At 30.6% G+C, this 17,598-nt stretch overlaps 1 protein-coding gene across 1 annotated transcript; it reads right to left on the bottom strand.

Moving 5' to 3' along the window:
• Nucleotides 1–4,124: 4,124 nt before the first annotated feature.
• On the bottom strand, nt 4,125–8,438 carry LOC106770581 (protein SIEVE ELEMENT OCCLUSION B). Its single transcript, XM_014656381.2, has 7 exons — nt 8,191–8,438; nt 8,013–8,099; nt 7,421–7,869; nt 7,250–7,344; nt 6,933–7,063; nt 4,999–5,457; nt 4,125–4,921 (listed from the first exon to the last, which is right to left on the bottom strand). The coding sequence occupies exons 1-7, from the start codon at nt 8,380–8,382 to the stop codon at nt 4,352–4,354; spliced, it is 1,983 nt and encodes a 660-aa protein (XP_014511867.1). The 5' UTR covers nt 8,383–8,438; the 3' UTR covers nt 4,125–4,351.
• Between the last annotated feature and the right edge of the window lie 9,160 nt (nt 8,439–17,598).

Here is a 17,598-nt window from a genome sequence, read left to right as displayed (position 1 = left end):
GAATGAAAAACATTATATATATGTAGAAATCTTGTATTATTGGGTAGCTAACTGTATGCGGTGTCGCAGCATTTCACCTTTTCTTTCGTTCAATCTTTTTTTAATCATATTTAGGCCATGTTTAGCTGTCGTACTGTCGTATACATCGATCATTCAACACAACATCTTCATAGTTTGGATGTTTGGTTATGATGTCTTGTTACGTTGAATCATCGTGTTTGGTTTGTGGGTGAGAGAATTGTTTTGTTGTGTTGCAAAAACGATGTGCATGTGTCAACTTCATTGTGCTCTTACACATGAACGTCTAAACTCTTATAATTTATTCATATCTTAAAAAACAGCAGCTAAGCTAGTTCTATTTTAATAAAAAGTTTTTAAAAGTGATAAAACAGGAAAGGAATTTTCGTTTTGCTGAGAAAGGAAGTTATAAATTCAGCTATTTTTTTAATTTTATACAAATTTATTCACCTAACTTTCTCTTTGAACAACATAATCAAAAATATATATTATTGTAAACTCTTACTAACTTCTTAAGCCGAGTATCTCACTAACTTTTCTATTTCAAGGATCATGGTTTTGTAATTGTCTTCTTAAAATAACTTCTGAAAAATAAAATAATAACATTATCAAATTATAAGATTAATATGTATAAGTCGCAAACTTCTGTATTTTTTATCAATAAAAATAAATTTATGTTGATTATATTAAATTTAAGTAAAATTGAATATTTTTATTTAATGTATGTTAACTTTTGAAAATAGAAAATAATATAAAAATGATTTTTTTAATTTCTGTTTTAATTTATAACCGAGTATATTGTTGGAGAGCAAACAAAGTCCCACGTTGAGTGAAAAAAGAATTGATCAAGGGTTTATATACACATAGATATCTCCAATGGTAAGAGGCCTTTTGGAGTGGTGCAAAAAGCAAAACCGTGAGAGCTTGACCCAAAGCGGACAGTGTCTTACCATGTGTGGAGGTCTATGTGTGTGTAGTACCTCCCCCAACATATATATCTCAAGAAAATAAATTGTGTCAAGCATAACTTAACTAAATTTACATTTTTTTCTTAAACTACTGAAATTATACAGCAATAGAGTACTTTAACTTAATAATATATTTAAATCTGAATTTAGATATACCATTGTACTAAATATTTAAAAGTAAAACTTCGAGCTGCATGCAATATCTAGGATGACACTATTTCAACTTAATAAGAAATTTTATTAAGTTTAGATAGGAACAACATTTTTTTCTTTTGTATAATAGTAAGTGGGTTACTCATGAATCAACATTTCATATAATTAGTGTACACACAAAATTAATAGATTAGTGCACTAATAGAAATAATCTTTTCTTGTCACTATCAGTGTCATTTTATTATATTATTATTTTCAAAGCAGTAGAAATCGTGGTTTAATTGATTACATTTATACATATTAATTCAAAAGGACTGAATTCATTTAAATTTTAGTAATAGATCATTATACACTTACGTTTAACTTATTAGGTTGAAATCATTTTAAAAACGTACACTTTTAGCATTCATACACTATTTACATAATCTCTTCTTACTTTTTTTTATTTAAATATTTTCTTCTAATGGTATAAACAACAATATCTTTTCTATGCTAGATAGTCCAATAACACATGTACATAGACTTGTTTCAATTGTATTATGGACACTATTTTCTTCCACCTCTTTTATTTATGTTTAACTAAGTAATTAATTAAAAGAGAAAAAAAAATGAAGAAAACAATGTGGCTATCCAAAATTTTCAATTATTTTTCACATATATTTATTATTCATGGATAATGAATAAAGATATTTTAATACTTGCTTATAAACGAGTATAGATATTATAAACATTTAATTAAAAGTAAAATTAATTTATATTTTATTAAGTTAAATTTAATTAAAATTAAATCTTAATTTATATTATATATATACTTTTTAATTTTATTTAAATTTTATTTTAAAAATTTATAAAATATATTTTTTAAAATATTTGTTGGTGTGTACGTGCGGATTTTAAAATACATGCAGATATTATTTGAACCAATATTCTCATAAATAGCAAACAAGTAACAAGTGGATTTTTCTTACAAATTGGTAACAAGTAGATTTTTCTTACAAATTGGATATCCGTACCTCATCCGATCCATTGTCATCCCTAGTTACTACACAAATTATATTTGTAAATATTAAAATTACTATCACAAATAAAAATTTTAACAATTAAAAATAATTGGCAAGATTTCACATATTAAAAGTAGTTTGTGATAAATGTTAATATTGTTGGTAGAAAATAAAAAAATTAATATCAGTTGAAAATCGTTATAAAATCTAATCTTATATATTTTACAATAGTTTATTATATTTTGACAACACAAAATATATCATATTTTATTATGATTTAACAATGATGAAAAATTTTAAGGCATAAAAAATTATATAAAATATATTTTAGAATTTTTTAATTTAAAATAAATTTATTAATTACTTATCATTAATTTTGTAACCAATATTTCAATTATCTATTTTATTTAAAATACCATTTCTCTAAATTGAAGGAAGAGAAGAAATTTGACCTGGACATTACATCGGACCACAAAACAACATAAATTGACGATCAGAGTACCTGGGACACTTATATAGCAAAAACTATTTTTCTAGCAAGCATTTGTAATTATGTTTTACCTAAGCTTAATAGTTCAAACAAAAGAAAAACATGTTATACATTCTTTGAAGAAAGTGAGTTAATATAGAAAAGTGTGTTCTTTTTTATTTTATTCGGCCCAAACAAAACATAGCGATTAGGAATTATTCCATGAAATTGGGCCTAATAGTCAAATTTATGGAACTTAAATGTCACTTTTGAATTTCCAACCCTCTTAAATCCCAAATTTATGTAATGCGCCTTCATAAAAATAAAAAATAGAAGAAACATATACTTCATATGCAAAGTATAAATTATTTAATTATGTTTTATATTTTTTTTCTCTTAAAATTTATATAAATAATTAAGACATTATAATAATAACTAAAAGATATCTAATTAATAAAATATACAACTTAGTATATGAGTAATTTCATTTTTCTCCATAATAACATTTTTAATATAAAAAACAACTCTTTAAACTAAATCTCAATAAAATTTTAAACATTTAGTATTTAAAGAAAAATATATATATCCTCCGATATTAATGTTTATATTTTGAAAAAATCTTGTTCCTAAATTTATCTTACATACATGTTAGCTAACTAACTAATACGTTATGATTAATTGAAAAATGGATACGCTAAAAGAAAATTGTTGTTGCATTCTAAACTAAAGACTTTTGCTTCAAAAAGTAAACATATTAATGATAATATTAAGAGTTCGTTTTAATTATAACAGTACATCACTACCATTATATTTCAAAACAAAGCTTAAAATCAACAATTCTTATACAAAACTTGACCGATGTTTTCCTAAATATAACATAGATACCTTAAAGCTTAATAGCAAGTCATGGTTGTCAATTCAATAAAACAAGAAAAGTTAATCATTTATTTCATGATGTTTTTTTAGTCCTAAAACACTCTAGTGTTGGTGAACAGTTGAAAAAGAAAGAAATCTACCATCCATTGTATAGTCAGGTTCAATTTAAAACAACCTCAAACAAAAAAATATGGAAAAACTGTTAGATAGTAATATAAAGGAATGAAAAAAAAAAAAGAGAAAAGAAATACCATTTGACAAAAGTATTACATTATATTATAAAGAAAAAAGTATTACATATTAATGTCAAATGAGTGAAAGGGTAATGCTATTTTGAAATACATTATATTTATTTCACAACATATTATAAGAATAAAATAATAATAATAAAAAGATAAATTTTTTATTTATTAAAAAGTAAAAAGTTTTTTATTAAATGAATAACGATACTTAGACATATAAGTTTTTTATATTCATTTCATATTATCTTTAGTTATTTTTTCTCTTTCTTTTCTTTTGCACGTATAAAAGTTGATTTGTATGAAAAGAATATAATATGTTTGAAAAATATCATGAAAATAATGACAGCTTTGTATTACATAGACAAAATCACAATCATGGATGGAACACTATAGGAGGCTTCATTGAATGCAACATATGATTAAGCTCCATTATTATTACATAGAAAGCATAACTTAAGAGGACACTTTTTGTTTTTATCTTGATACAAGAGAGAGATCTTTATTTTAATAGAGAAAGTAGCACGTAATCCTAAAAGATAAACGGAACAGGTGAGGCAAGCCTCTTATTCATAAACACTGTCTCTCTCTGATGATGACAAAACAAGTCAGTCCCATTGAATCAATCTATTGTATGGCATTGGCGTTATTCTCATTGTGGCAGCACTTATAGCTGATGAAAATCTCCATAACCCTAGGACAACCTGGGCACTTGATGGTCTCTGGTAACGTTCCTGAAACATTAGGAATCTGAAGGAATGAGCAACGGTGAGGAGTGATAATCTCTGCATGGTACTTTTTGAAGGATAACCCAAAGTCCTTTTTTATGGCTTCTTTCCATTTCTCAAACTCCGCCACTGTCTTCAAGACTGAGATTCCATGACCACTGGTCACCACAGATGGCCCTTTGCTGAGGAGAGCCCAACCGCTTTCATTCCTGTAGGAAAGCATCTTTTGAACTTCTTGGGTCACTGCATCCACTGGCTTCTGAACTTTAGTTACAAACAAACTCTCTATCCCACTCCAAAACCGCTTCGCCAGGCTTTTGTCTTCCTTTTCCACACAAAACAACTCTATGGAAATCTTTGCCTCCTTTATAGCCACATCATTTGCAAGGGCACTCGCGTACTTAGTGAACTGTTGGATCCATTCTTTGTCCTTCCCTCCATAGAAGAGAATGTACTTCTGCCCTTCCACCTGTTCATACAAGTAAATACTTAATATATATGATATGATAAAATCTTGTACTTTTTGTGAGAAATTAATATATTTACCCAGCTGTTTATGATGGGGTGAATGTTGCCTACTACAGAGGCAATCCAATTGATTTCGTTGTTTATTTGTTGTTCCCTGAAAGTTGTAAAGGGGAAAGCCCTGATTCCATGAGCTTGAATCAAATAGAATGCGTTGGAGTGTTGCACCTTCGATAGAGGGCTTATCACCACAACCATAGGATTCTTTTTGAAGTGCCATTCCTCCTTGATGTACTTGTATCCTGTTATGATTCCAGAGTACTGCACCACGTACCATGGCATCTTGCTTTTCAAAATATCAAATTTCTTGTGCAGCTGCTCAGTCCATGCCTCCACAATAGGAATCCACACAATCTTATAATTCTCCTTACTTTTAATCGAATCATAAACAGGTCGCAGTACTGATATCTCTTCTTCCGTGATGTCTAGAGAAGAAATAAACAGGTACACGTTCTTCTTTTTTAGCACACTCATCTCCACCTACCAACCAACAAATGAATCATCACTAAGAACTACTTACTATAATATGCGTAAATCATTAATACTTTAAAGCATCGCTTCATAATGCCTAAATATCTATACCTTTTTCTGTAAATATAAGAAGGAAACAAATGACCATTACCGTATCTTTATATTATTCTTTTTTTAAAATAGTCGTGGCTTCGTACTGGGACCACGGGATCCTAACTGTTATTGTCCCAGCAAATAATTTAGTATTTACAGTAATGGTTAAGAAATATATACTAAATTTTCTTATAATTTCAGTTATACATGAAATTGGTCGAATTGTCTCCAAATATTTCTTTTTGAAATGCTTAATTAAGTCTCAATTAGATGATACATTTTGATATTTTTGGTTGAACTATTCATATATTTTAAAAAAACTTTTTAATTGATTTATTTTTAACTTTCTCCTTATTAATAGATGTGGTTGTTATTTTGGATGACATCATATATATATATATATATATATATATATATATATATATATATATATATATATATATATATATATATATATATATATATTTCTTTTTGTGCTAATACATGGGAGATTTTATTATTAATATAAAAAAGATAGTATTGTTATAAAACAAGTGACTTAAGACTTTACCTAATAAGACATGCTCTCTCCATATCATTGTCCACATAATCAATCTCTACATCACTATCTAAGCTATCAAAGGATTGTAAGAGTCTCCATCATTAATGTGATCGTTATTGGTAATATATTTTGTTATGAAAACAATAAAAAAACATTAAAAGTTTTACATTAACAATATCATTTTATATTAACTATATAATTTTATGTTTTTTTTTTTAAAGCTGGAGTTAAGAAATCAAAATGACTAGGACAAAATAACAGTTACCTCACCAAATTAACAAACGAATTAAACAGTAATAATTCAATTAAGAATTAGAAAAAATGTGAATATTCAGTAGGCAAAAAAAATTCAAATAAGACTTCATTAAAAATGTCCAAAATTTATAAGGGGCTTCTAATTAATTAAGTGTCTTTTAAGAAATATTTAATATATTTCATGTAAATATATTGTCAAGTTAGGATCATTTTAAAAAATAAGTAAATATTTCATATAAATTTTGTAATTTATACAATTTTGGTCTCCATCTTAAGAGATAGTTCTTCTGTCCCTTTCTATAGTTTGTGTTTGTCCGATTTTATGCATTTCGGCATGAGGTTTTGGTGGTCCAAATTACCTTCTTTGATCCAATTATAACTTCGAGAGCACAATATTGATTTAAGCAAAAATCTCACAAATCATTTTCTTTCTTTCTCACGGACAAATTTGCAGTTGTTTTAAATGAATGGTAGATAGAGAAGTTATAAAAAGTACCTTTTTTTTTCTTTATTTTATGTCTTAAAAATTTAAAATGTGCCTTAAAGTAGGTTCTTATTTTTAAACCAAGTATAACCTAAACTAGAAATAACGAACCGTGGTCTTGGTAGCGCCATGAAACAGAGGCTGAGGAGCAGCCTTGTTGAAAATCAGAACCTTTAACACTTCAATTATTTCAGTGGGACTTTGGAAAAGCCTTTTAAGCTTGCGATAATATTCTGCCTCATCTGAAAAAATACAGAAAAATANTCCTCTAGTTAGTTTGNCATTCACTACTCCGTACCTTTTATTACATCAGTTATATAGGTTTGAATCAAAAACACGTTTTTTTCGGAAAATATCAAAAGCAAATATTAGCTATAAGGCAAAACGTGAGAAAATAATTAAAGGCGCAGATTATTTTAGTTGCTAACCTATCTGCTGTCTACAGAGCGTGATCTGCTTCCTGAGTTTGCTGAGTATGATGTTGATCTTTTGACCATAGTGAGACAATTCGTGTTTGTGCTCTCTTAAACAGTCAATGAAATAATAAGGAAGGTTGTACATGAAGGAAACAAGCATTAAGTAACAAGACGGTAACTTACGATTCAGTGATGAGACAATCAATTTGAGTAACTACAGAGACGATGGTGATGATAGCCCAGTAAACATCGACAGGGATTTGCTCTATTGCAAGCCCTAAAGCAGGTACATCCTTTATGTCGTAACTGGTAAGCTTCTCCAACTCAAAGATGACCTCAATCACTTGCAGCGTTGCTTTCACCAAATTGTTGACCTCAGCAATGGCTTGGCGATGCTTCTGAAGAGCTGCGGGCCTTGTGAGAAATGGCACACGCTTCAGAATAGCCACAGATTTGGCAAGAGGGTCTGTGGGTTGATACTGAGCCAGGAGCCAAAAGTCGCTATATTCCAATGCAAAAGCCGCCAGTGTGAGCACCGCTTTTGCATCCCAGTCGTATATTGAGAGCTTGTTAAGTATGGCCAGTGTTGTTTTGTGAGCAGTTTCCTCACTTGGGGGTAGCTTGCATGCCATCTGCCACCGCAACTCACTATGTCATGTTTATCATCTATTACTCATAAACATAACGTTTTCATGAATTTTATTCACTTACATGATTTTTTGTATTTTACTATATATGTATGTATATATTTTGTATAATTAGATCTGTGAGTTACCTCAGAAGCAATTTGTTTGAGGGTACAGAGTGGTGATTTGAATTGGGGGATCTTGTCATCTATAGTCTCCAAGCTTGCATGGGATCCCTGCAAGAAAATATGAATTAAGTGCATATATATCTGAACTGAAGGATACGTAAATGTAAAGCAAAAACTTGGAGGAAAGAAGAAAAGCAACCTGCACAACATTGTCAACAATGTGGGTTGAACGTCTGAGAGTATTCTCAACAAGGGTTAAAAGAGAATCCACATCAAACTTTGTGTCACTGTGGACATGGGTTGAGTAAATTTCCTCCAAAATCTGCTCATCCGACATGGTTAGTGGGTTACGCTCATTCTCAGCATTTTGAAGGAGAGACTCGGCAGACATTGTTACGTCCTTTCTCAAAGGTTTGGAAGCAAAAGAAAGGATTTTGTTGTTGACTCGTTGATTGTTGCTGTGTAAGGATTGATCGTAAGTTCTATCCTATTTATAGTACGAAAACGTGGCTGTTTTTTTATTTTATTTTATTTCGAGGCACAAATTTAGCTCACGTGATACCATGGTTTCATTAACACTACGGATATATATATATAAAAGAAAACTACTATAAAAATTTTAATAAAATAATGAGCCAAACTAGTATAAGTTACTTTATCTGTTTAAAAATTATACTTTTAAAAAGAAGGTGTATATATATAATAGACATTAGGGATTAACATATAGAGTAAGAAATGATTGGCGCAGTAAATTAGAAATAGAGATTGAGTAGAAAAATGGCATGTGAGCAATGAATTTAAAAAAAGGAAAAGTTTTTTTAACAATATTTTTTATAATTTTTTAACAACTTCGTATAATTAATTCGTTTTAAATATTTTGTTTAAAATAAATTTAACAAATAAATAAAATAATGACACCTATTTTGTTATAAAAAAATTATTAAAAAGTTTTGTTAAAATTTCAGTTTTCTCCTTAAAAGAAGATGACATTTAGGTTGTGTTCTTTTGAGATGATTTGGAAGAGATGATTTGGGAGAGATGATTTGAATGTATTTGAGTGCATTTGAGAGTAAATTTTTTGTTGTTCTTTTGAGTGAATTTGTGGGTAATTGAGAGTGGATTTGAGGGTAAAGTTTGTGAAAACTAGTGTAGGATTTGATTGATGTGACATTTTTAAAATATTTGTTTAATTGGTAGAAATTGAAGATTACTAAAATGTTCCTAAATATTAAAGTAATATAAAATGATAATTATTAATGTTGTATTTAATTGTAAAAATGTTTATATGAAGAAAAAAAATTAAAATTAATTTTTAAAATATAAAAAAATGGTAATTTAGTAAATTGAAATAATAATAATAGTAATAACTATTATTAATAATAATAATAATAATAATAATATTATTATTATTATTATTATTATTATAAAGAGAAAAAAAATCATTATTATTACTATTATTAATTATTATCATTATTATTAATTATTATCATTATTATTAGTTATTATTATTATTAGTTATTATTTTTACTTTCTTTATTGAAGATGGAATATACTTTCAGTGGTAATAATATATTTACATAATTGTAAGTGCAAGGACTATAAAAAACATTTTATAACAAATTTCGCAAAGCATCAATGATGGGAAAAACAGTTAATTTTGCAAATCCTTCCTCTCAATCACTTGCAATTCTTTTAAAACGAACATGAAATATTTTCTAAATTCGCGCATTTTATTGTTTGTGAATAGTTAATTATTCGCGAGTGAATACTAACGTGGAATATTCCGAAAACTCATATTGAATGCATTGTTTTAGTACAACTTGTAAATAGTAATGCACATTCCACAGTGTAGACACGATGGGGACGTTGCAGCCTGCGTAGATTCTTCCCTTTAAATAATTAATTAATTAATTAATGCCAAGTCAAAATCTCAAACTTCTAAGGTCAAATTTTAAAAAGCATTTCTATTAATTTATAATTACTCTCTATGCTTAGCTCATCAACTAAATTTAGTGATTACGTCATATTAGTAGGATAGGATTAAAAAAATAAAAAAAATCCTAAATTCACGTCGGTCTCACTGCGCGTTAAGCAAAATTAATTGCTTATGTGATCTTGTCTCCCTGTAGTCAGTCACATCACACATACAATAAATTGACTTACCTTGCCAATATAAATGTACCAGTACAGGACCGACGATAGAGAAATTTATGAACAAATATTTGTTTTTTAAAATATCATTTCATTAAATGTAAATAAAAATCATGAAAAAACAATTTTTCAACAGGCCTGCAAAAACAATTTTAAGAAACAATTTTTTAAAGGTTAAATCCATCCATTAGTCTCTATTTTCGTGTTTTTATCCCATATTAGTTTTTGTTATATTTTTTTTTGTCAATTAAGTTCTTAATAATGTAAAATTGAAAGAAATTGACCCTTACCGTTAAATGCAGTTAACGGAGTTAAATTTTAGGTTATATGTGCAGGTGAGGTGGCCAAATTTCATGACATACTCTTTTATGTGGCATTATCTTAAAAATGAATTTAAAAATTGAGGTTTGTGAATTAATTATTTGTATTATTTAATTTTTATTCTGAATAAATTTTTTAAAATAACTGAAGCTTCTTCCTAACACAATCCCCAGAAGTTCCTCTCTTCCTCACTGCACTCTCTGTGCCGCATCACTTAAATCGCTGTCACACCGTCGTCGGCGACCACCTCCTGCATCAGACACTCAATCATCAAACTCTTGCTGTAGTGTTGCCGATAACAGTTGGTTGTACCACGTAGCTCTTTCACCGGATCAATGACTCAAATTTCTGGTTACTGTAACCAAAATACCCGGTATATGCTCTCACGGCCCGCATCAATGACTCGGATTATCCCCTTGCTTCCTCCAGCCACAATAAATGGAATCCCCTCATCACTGCATGCCCAACTCACAGTGTAAAAAGCCTCATCCTTCTGGTCCACATAGAAACATAAAAAGTGAAACAAACCTTAGAGCACAGACATATACAAAAAAAAAAAACACAAAGCTGGAGAAAATAGAGACTGAAGAGTTAATGTTCACTTACATCCTCGTCCACATAAGACTGCAAAACAACAATAACCCCTCCTTCAAGATATTGATAAACAGAAATCTAAGAAGAAGGGAAAAAAGCATTAAAAATTGAAACTTTCGGGGGTTTTGTCGCAAAGAACTTGAATGCGATTTGGGGGTTTTGTCGCAGGAGGCGCGATTTAGGGTTTGAAGATTGCTTGAGTGTGATTTTGTGGTTTCTGGTTCCTATGTGTTTGAATAGGTGGTGGAGAACGAAGAGACTTTGCGAAAATGGCGTTGCTTAAGGGTTGATGGTGGAGAAGACGTGAGTTCTATTCACGATGGAGAAGAATTGGGTTTTTTGGGTTTTAAACTGGGCTCTTGGCATTTTCTAATTCTGTGGTTTGCAAGTTTGGGTTCATGGTGGTGATGGTGGTTTCAATGTTGGTGTTTGTGTTGTGAAGTGAGGATGGCACTGTTTGAGTGGAGATCATGGTTGTGGTTGATGTGCCCAGGTGGTTGATTGAGAAGGAGATTTCACGAAACTTTGCTATGGTTGACAGTGGATTTCGCCTCACGGTGGTCAAAGGAGATGAACTAATGTTGGTTTCGCGGTGGCCGACAACGTGGAGGCTGTTGGCGGTGCAGGGAGACCACCATGGCTAGGGTTTCTGTGGTGGTGAAGTTGAAGAGTACCATTTGATCCACACACTTCTGCAAAATCCACGTATAACGTCTATAATGCCACGTCACAAAATTTATCCGCGTCATCTTTACAGCTAAGCAAAAACTTAACCCCGTTAACTTGATTTAATGGCATGGGTTAAATTCTTTCAAGTTTTCAACCTTAGGGACTTCATTGGCAAAAAATAAAAGACGAGGATGTAACTGGGACAAAAACACGAAATTTAGATTTAATTGAATGTAAATTTCTTATGACCCACAACAGTTCTTTTTTGTATTGCTGACTAGGTCATTAGAACCTTTGTTAACTCTAATCACTTATATTGTATTCACTTTAGGGACTTCAGGGTGATCTATTGATTACTCAGTTTCGGGAGCGATGAATAGAAGGGAATCCCGTATTAACTTGTAAGGATTTGCGCATAAAGGTTACAGCTAAATTGTGGGATTGACACTTTTTTAATCACTCGCTCAGGAGTGGAGATTTGGAGAGATCCAAACCAAAAAATCTCATGTACCCCTCGATAAATATTTAATTACACTGAAGGTAATGCAAGTGATGAAGATGAGAATGATGAAGAGGGCTTTGGGAAGAGGAAGATGAAGATGTAGAAGAAGAGTCTGAAGAACCTGTGCTGAACGAGACAAGAGCTTTTGATGAAGGTGAGTCTTGGTCGTCTCGATCTTGGGTTGAGAGTGTTGTAGGCTTTGTGGAAGTCAATGCAAACATGGGATTGGAACCCATGTTCAATGTAGTTTTTATAAGTAATTTTTGTTGTTCTTTATAACTTTTGGTTATGAAAATTTGGAAGAGAAAGAGGTTTGAGTTCAATAACTTCTGCAGAATGTTTCGACAATAGTTTTAGGTGATATAGCACGTGTTTTATTTTAAAAGCTTAAGTGAAATATATTTTTTATTTCAATTGTATTTTTATTCGATAATCTTCAACATTTTTTATAATATTTATATCAATTATCTTCATATTTTATTCATATATATATATATATATATATATATATATACGGTTTTTCTTAAAAAGGTATAATATATTTTTAATGATTTTTTTTAATTTCCTATACATTTTGATTTTAAAAAACTGAAAACAAAAAATAATATAATGTATAACACATTAAAAATATATAAAATAGTGTAAAAAAAATAAATAAATAATCCTAATTTTGCATAGATATGATAATAAAATACTTGTTTTTTAAACTATTTTATTTTATTATACTACATTTTAAAATAAATTCATTTTACTAAATTATAATTTAATTACTTTTTAAAAATTAATTTTAATAATTATTTTTAATTTTTTACTCTTAAAAAAAAATTTACAATTAAATATAACATTAACAAATATAATTTTATATTAGGTTAAACCACTCCAGAGGTCCCTATTTTCGCATTTTTTTCCAATTTAGTTCCCGTCTTTAAGTTTTTACCAATTTAGTCCCAAAGATTACAAAATTGAAAGAAATTAACCCTTGCCATTAAATCAAGTTAACGGGGTTAACTTCTAACAGATCTGTGAGACTGAGGTGGGTATTATATATGACGTGGCGTGCACAGAAGATATCAGGTGGCTATAATGATTCACGTGCCTTTTATTACTTAAGTTAATCACAAAATTAAAGAATTGGGGTTTTTTTTACTGAAGTTAATCACCGGCGACCACCTCTTGCACCGTTAATGGCTTTCCCTACCTCAACCTTAAACCCCCAAAACCCAACCTACTTCCTTAAGCTTCTCCTCCATCACCGTTGCAATGGCATAGGAAGCATGAGCAACCACAGTGTCAAGACAAGTGAGGAGAAAAAAGATTCTAAGAAAAGAAAAAGAACAATTTCTGAAGAAAATGGTCAAGAGGTTGCAGATGTAAAGGCAGATGAAGAAAGCAAACGCAGAAAAACAGAAAATATAAATGCATCTAAGGAGTCAACCAAGGAAACACTGGAGAGAAATCTTCTGTACAGAGGTCTCAGAAGAAACAGCAAAAGGAATCAGTTGCGAAACCAGTCAAGACGACATTTCAGCGAGTACAAGTTGACAAAATACAGTTTACGGATGAAAGGCTCCAGGATAACTCTTACTGGGCAAAGGATGGTGCCGAGAATGGTTATGGTGCTAAAGCAGCAGAAATTCTTGACCAAGTTTTTTTTTTTTTTTGGACATGGAATATCTGGGAATTACATTTATTGATGTTGCAGGACTAAAATCAACAACCGAAAGCTTTCTTGCTGTGTTTTTTCTCCCTTTTGTAACAATGGTGATTACATTTATGTTGCTGAGACAGAAAAATCCAAGCTTTTTCAAGGAATCAAAGCGAGAAGACACCAAAACCGTTGTGGTGGCAGAACCGAAGCGCGGATACCAGCTGCTGGAAGTATCGGCGCGCTGTGGACTCCGACAAACGTCCACGACGGGAGATTCTAGGGAAGAGCTCGCCTTCGGCGCGCTTTCTCTTATATTTTCTTCCAGGGAAAAGGCAAAAAGAGGGGCGTGGAATATGTTTTTGGGCTTTTGCATTCATCCATTCCTCAAAAATCAGTTCAGATTGAAAAAGGGGAAGAAGAAAATGGAATTCGAAAAAATGAAAATGAAATTAAAGATGAACAAAACATAATAGAAAAGAAAGAAAGCCCTAAAAGACTTGTTCATGAAATCCAGAATCCATGGCAAACAATGTTCAAGAAAATCTCCCATTACAGTATTTGGGTTGAGATCACCTTCTGTTGCAAAAAGAGAAAAGAGAAGATAGAAAGAGATAAACAGTGTGCGTTGCATTGCAGAGAGAGTGATTGAGGTGTAAAGAAGAGACTACTGGACACCAGAACAAAAGCGAAAAGCAGTGTTGTCTTCACCGACGAAGAGACAACCGTTCATCGGAGGCCAAACTTCCAATTCAATTATATATTAACCCTAATTTTAAAATCTTTAACAAAAACCCCAAATTTTAAGTTAAGGGGCAAGTGAACAATATATCTACCACGTCACATGGTCATCTGCATGCCATGTCAGGGTCTGTGGCCAGCTCACCAGCACAGGTAACTTAAAACTTAACCCCGTTAACTGCATTTAACGGCAAGGGTTAATTTCTATCAATTTTGAACAATTAGGGATTTAATTGGCACAAAAAATAAATCGAGGACTAATGTGGGAAAAAAACGCAAAAATAGGGACTAACGAATGGGTTTAACCTTTATATTACTTTAATACATAGGGGTATTTTGTTAATCTTTAATTTTTACCTATTAAACGAATATTTGAAAACTACCACATCAATCAAATCCTACACTAACTCTCACAAATTTTACCTCTAAATCCACCCTCATTTACCTCCAAATCTACTCAATCCATCTCCCCCAAATCATCTTCCCCAATCACCTCCAAGTAAAACACCCTTAATGTTTTAAATATGTGGTTTTAATATTAATAGAGATCATCTTCTTCAAAATCCCAAATTATATAGATTACCTACAACATCTCAACATATTATTTTGTCTACAAAAATAACTATATTCATATCATATTAAATATCAAATATGAAATTAAATCATCATGTATTCCATATATACATCTCTCAATCAAAACCATCAAATAACACTCATCATATATTCATTTCAAATGCTAATAAAGCACAAATAATTTTTTTCAAAGTACAATATATTAATCAAATAAAAAAAGCATTGAAAGATAAACCAATTTTAGCATTTAAAAACATTTTAATTTTTTTAGGATTAAATATGTTTTTAGTCCTTTAACTATCATGCGATTTTAGATTTAGTCCCCTTTTCAAGCTTTGATACACTTTGATCCTAAGAAAATTATAATTTTTCGTTCTCCAAAACTAACACCTTTAAATTTAATCTGATCTAACTAACGGTGTGCCACAATGGAAATTGAAAATATGTGAAATTTGTCTAAGCTGGTGATGGGTTGTCGCACCCCATACAAATTTGATGTGCATTAAAAATGCAGTATAGTGCTAGGAAGTGACTCCTAAGTCGTCTCTAAGGGACCAAACTGTGGTTCGAGACTTAGGTCAAACACGTAGTGGGGGTTTTAAAAGTGTTTCTGCAAGGAGAATTAAACTAAATTAAAATTGGAAATTAAATACAACCAAACATCATTGAAAACATTTAAAATAAATGAATAAGCAGGAAGACCGAAAGATCCTACAGATAACCGAACGATTCTACATTGAGACCGAACGATCTCTAAAACAAGTGGAGAAATTGGAAGTGTAGAAAGATAAAAAAAAAGCCAAACAAAATAAACAATATAGTGAACGGAAACAATAAACTGAACATAATAGAGAGCATAGTGAACTGAAAAAATAAACTAAACAATGTAAAAGACAAATATCTAAACACAGTTAAAGCTATTAAAATGCAACACTAAATTAAAAAGATGAAAACCAACTCAACTATGTAAAATAATTTAAAACAAAAAATCAACAAACATAATTTTCTTCTACCATTTCACGTGACCCCATATGCATTTATCAAATAAATTGAAATTGCATATGGCCTAAAAACCTTCTTGGTCGTGAGGTTGCAGCACACCAACCACCATTTGACTGCTTCCTTCAATAAACAATTAATTATGTTGATTCCTTATTCCATGTGCTTCATTCTTAAGAAAAAAAACATGTGCTTTCCACCCAATGCGATCCGTGCCCCTCTTCTTCTCGTAGCAAATGAATAAAGTTTCATCTCAAGAAGTCCACCACCGTACACCTACTCCATAAATAGGGTTGGACATAATTAATTGAATTGTAATAAACTATAGTTAATTATATTTTTAACAAACTAAAAAAAAAAACTGAACTACTTAATGTCATATTTAATCGAATTGTTTAAGAGTTCAGTTTTAAAATATTAAACTTGTATCAGTTAACTAATAACTGAATTTGTATCATGTATTTGATTGTCCGTCTTTTCTGTACTGTAAGTTCCACTCAAGTTAATGTGCATAAGTTAACAAATCAAGTCAAATTAACTATCACGTGAATCGGTGCAAGGTGCATCAACTTCTCCCTTCCAGCACGTGAATCGGTGCAAGGTGCTCCCAAAAAATGTAAATTAGCTCACCTTGTTTTGATTCCCCCCAAGACCATAGCTTTTACCAAATGAAGTAGAATAAAAATGTGCTCTCCTTTGAAGATTTTGCTAAGCTAACCCTCTTTCATTCAATGAGGAACTCCAAGAAGAAAAGGAGAACACAGCAGCATTGCACAAGATGAAAAGAAAAAGGAAATGTGATTCATTGATTCAATCCATGAAAACCATGGACAACCTTGCAAGCTTCACCAAGAAAACGTCAAAAGCTAAAAACAAAAGGAGTGTGACGGTTGGTAGCTCTCACCAAGGCCGTGAGTTTTTGTGTAAAAAGGATGGGGTCCACCTAGAAGAAAACCCTAGAATATAATTTTCTTTTAAAATGTATTTTGAATTGAACAATCCAAAAAGTATAAAATTATTTTTTCATTGGTACAATTCAAAATGTATTGAAAAAACATTTCAAAATGTATATTTTAAAATATATTTTCAGATTCCAAAATATTCACATTTTGAAATACATTATAAGTTTAAACTCTCATTTGGTCTCCGTATTTGTGTGTCAATCTCAAGTGGATCATCATTTTTTTTTTCAGTCTCAATCGGATCCATAAACTTGTAAAAATAAACCAATTAAGCCCTCTCCATTAAGTTATCACTAATGTCGTCTGCCTGTGTTGACGTGGTGCAAACTTAAGATACTGATGTAACAGTATTATATTATGTGGAATTTTTTTAAGTAATAACATGACATAAAATTTAATTGAAAATATTAGGGATTCAAAATCTTCTTCGTACTCCCCTCACAGGCTCGT

Source organism: Vigna radiata, chromosome 8 (assembly GCF_000741045.1).
Source record: "Vigna radiata var. radiata cultivar VC1973A chromosome 8, Vradiata_ver6, whole genome shotgun sequence".
Lineage (NCBI taxonomy): Eukaryota > Viridiplantae > Streptophyta > Magnoliopsida > Fabales > Fabaceae > Vigna > Vigna radiata.
The sequence above is the reverse complement of the archived record's forward strand: the minus strand, read 5'-3'. Positions and strand labels throughout refer to the sequence as shown.

Excerpts from the sequence above, each read along its gene's own strand:
- LOC106770581 (XM_014656381.2), bottom strand. The coding sequence starts at position 8,382 with ATGTCTGCCGAGTCTCTCCTTCAAAATGCTGAGAATGAGCGTAACCCA. Across the intron at positions 7,870-8,012 it reads TCAAACAAATTGCTTCTGAG|ATGGCATGCAAGCTACCCCC; the intron begins GTAACTCACAGA and ends TTGCGGTGGCAG. Across the intron at positions 4,922-4,998 it reads ACCCCATCATAAACAGCTGG|GTGGAAGGGCAGAAGTACAT; the intron begins GTAAATATATTA and ends TTGTATGAACAG.